Consider the following 3,305-nt stretch of genomic DNA (forward strand, 5'->3'; position numbering starts at 1 on the left):
TCTTCTGATTATGCTACTTTTATCTCAAAATACATCCTTGTTTATTATGCCACACTTATTCCAAGCAGTTGGTAATAACATATCAAAACCCAAAATAATGCTAATAAATAACATGTAATTAATTTGAAATCACCCCATGTATGGAACTATATAGTTCTGTAGTAAAGCATAATTTACAATCACACATAGAGAATACTTTAAACAACAACAAATATTGATAATAAATTTTCTTCTTCTGTTTTTATCGAACCTAGAAAACCGCAAATATAAACTTACCAACCTTCTTTTTCTTTCTTTTTTAAAAGTAAGTGAAATAAAAACATATATATTATTAGAAAGAGGCGGTTTGTATGGAAAAAATATTTTTAATCAAATTTTTAAAACACACTCTCAACTTTAAACAACTTTTAAAATAATCTCTTCAACTTTCTAACAAATAAACCAATTATCACATTATCAACTGATTTTTCGTTAACCAACTATTATCTAGCTTATTAGTCGTTAATTGGTTTATCAACTTTCAACTAACTTATTTTTACCAATATACCCTTTAAAATATATCATTTAAGATGAAAAGATAGATTTTTTAAAAAAGTTTAATGTGTTTCCATTCCTTTCCTCTCTGTTTGAAAGAAATTTTTTAATATGAAACTTACCATTATTTTCCTTTTTTTTATTTTTTAGAATTTTTTTTTCCTTTTTAAGAGATAGAATAGAATAAGAGGTTGTAAAGAGAAGTTTCACATCGTAATGAAATAATAATTAAGATGAATAGAATGACCATCCTCCCTGCCAACATTCCTATTCATTCTGCATGGAATTACAGACTCTGTAATCCTCTATGCAAATCACACTTCATCAACATGCATTAATCTTATAAGTAATCTGCTCTGTAAAATACTTTCGTTTTGTTTCTTACTTTTATTGCCACCCACTCATGATGTGAAAATGTTTAACACTTTCATCATTTTTTGGAATAAGTCCAGCTTTACTTCGAATTTCACGAACCAAACGACACCTAAAGAGGATCATGAATCTTTCCTCTTTCTACACGGTATTTGAGATCAGATGAAAAGCTTTTATTTAGTTGTTGGAGATATTGCATTCACATGGTAAACATAAATATATATGTATATTTTTTTAATTTTGCAGCCGCCAACTGTTTGATCAATGTCTAGATGGGTTGTTTAGAGTTTATGAAAGTATGAAAAGGGTTGCCAAAAATCATTGATTTTACTCATGTCTAAAGTCATTGAGAAGGAAAAATTAAGGTATTTATGACAAACTTTTAGTTAGTTGGTGGATATATTGAATTCACATGCTATGCTAACTAAGCACAATATATGTGGTGTAGTTGAGAAGTCATTGAATGAGATATATGGGCTGGCGTAGCCCTCTTGATCAATCACCAATTAAGCTCTCAGTGATGCATGGGTGGGGCCCTTAACTTCATGTGAGGTTCTTTACTGCTCTCTCCGTAGGTGAACCAGCCAACCCCATAACTGATCAGAACTTGATCTCATTATATATGTGTATATATATGCAAGTAGCAACAGATTCAAATACTCACTCAAACACAAGGCTTTTCAGAAGCCAATTAAGATCTGTTGGATCGTCTTATATGTGCTTATCATTGAGACTTTAAGTTGTTCTTTCCATACTTTTCGATGCGGGGTTTTGTGCCTGAAGCTCTTCTGGGGATTTTGTTGATATTATTGTTTTCTGCGAGTTTCTGTTATGGTACTGTAGAGGTAGTTGGTCGTGGAGAATGTGGTGACTGTAAGGAGAACAATATCAAGACAAGCCATGCATTGTCAGGTACTACATTCAATTCTCCTTCCTATATATATATATATATATATATATAATATCACAGTCATGCATATAATACGTTCATTATATATATATATATATATAGATATATATATATATGCATGCATGTTTCTTCCTTGGGACACTAATATATCTCAAGTAGCTACTTATAAACATCCTCATCATGAACCAGCAGAGGTTATACCGACACAGATAATTAAACTAATCAGCAACTTAACTCTTGATTTTGGAATAAGATAAGACTAGTATACGGAATGCTGGTGGTTGAGATACCTGAATGTGTTTAACGGAAAATGCCTCTCCAAATGAACTTTTGCATGGAGAGACTTCTTTCCGTTAACCACTCTCGGATATTTCAACTAAACAAGGGAATCTTGTGGATCTTAATTAACCTCATTGGTTTTTCATTTCATTGGAATGGTTAACCACCTAATTGTAACTTGAATTTTTTTTTCCATAAATGGGAATGTCATGGGTTATTTGTACCAAAAAACGTTGACTTTTTAGTTAACTGTAAGGGTAAGCTTCTAAGTACAGTAGCAATAGTTGCCAAAGTTTGCATCTATCTTCCCATGGTTTTATTCTTCATTTTGACACGAGGGAAGCAGGATGTTGACACAAATCGAGGAATGCCCATGTGCTATACAATGTTTTGGAATGTGGAATCATGTGTTTTTAGATTGTTTTCACATGTTCAATTTTGTGGTTGGAAAGATGATGCATGATGTATTGTATCTAGCCATTTTTCCATAATACGATACATGGAAATGCACAGGTTGATTAACTAGAAATGTGTGACCTTAAATTTCAGGGTTAAAAGTAACCATTGACTGCAAGTTTGGAGATGGCAAATTCAAAACAAGAGGTGTTGGAAAGCTGAACGACGAAGGACACTTCAAGGTATCTCTTCCTCAAGAAATCTTGAGAGATGGAAAGTTAGCTGAAGAATGCTACGTACAACTGCACAATGCAGCAAATGCACCTTGTGCATTTCACAGCGGATTAGAAGCCTCTAAGATCATTTTCCTGTCAAAGTCGAACCAAAAACACACCTTTGGACCCACAGGAAAACTGAAATTTTCGTCGGCAGTTTGCACATCCGCCTTCTTTTGGCCAATCTTTAAGCACCCTACACTCCCAAAACCCTCTTTGCCTAAGGGTCACCCTTGGCTTAAGAAGTTTGGCCATGTTTTGCCTCTCCCACCACTTCCACCCAAGGTTCTCCCTCCTTTCCCATTACCACCAAAAATACCCTTCAAAAAGCCATGCCCGCCGCCAGTTCCAGTCTACAAACCAACACCTAAGCCGCCAGTCGTTGAGCCTCCTCCAGTCTACAAGCCAAAGCCAGAGCCACCAGTCCCAGTTTACAAACCAAAGCCAAAGCCACCAGTTTACAAACCGAAGCCAAAGCCAAAGCCAAAGCCAGAGCCACCAGTTTATAAGCCAAAGCCAGAGCCACCAGTTTACAAGCC

General features: G+C 34.9%; 1 protein-coding gene across 1 annotated transcript in view; it reads left to right on the plus strand.

Moving 5' to 3' along the window:
• The first annotated feature begins 1,542 nt into the window (after positions 1-1,542).
• Positions 1,543-3,305, plus strand: part of LOC112502499 (repetitive proline-rich cell wall protein 1) — a 2,502-nt gene continuing 739 nt past the window's right edge. Inside the window, exons 1-2 of the mRNA XM_025106442.1 lie at positions 1,543-1,818; positions 2,645-3,294. Of these exons, the coding sequence (XP_024962210.1) occupies positions 1,668-1,818; positions 2,645-3,294 (801 nt within the window). The 5' untranslated portion in view covers positions 1,543-1,667. The remainder of the gene's footprint in view (positions 1,819-2,644; positions 3,295-3,305) is intronic.

Source organism: Cynara cardunculus, unplaced genomic scaffold (assembly GCF_001531365.2).
Source record: "Cynara cardunculus var. scolymus isolate 2C unplaced genomic scaffold, CcrdV1 Un_Scaffold_1512, whole genome shotgun sequence".
In the NCBI taxonomy this organism is placed as follows: Eukaryota; Viridiplantae; Streptophyta; class Magnoliopsida; order Asterales; family Asteraceae; genus Cynara; species Cynara cardunculus.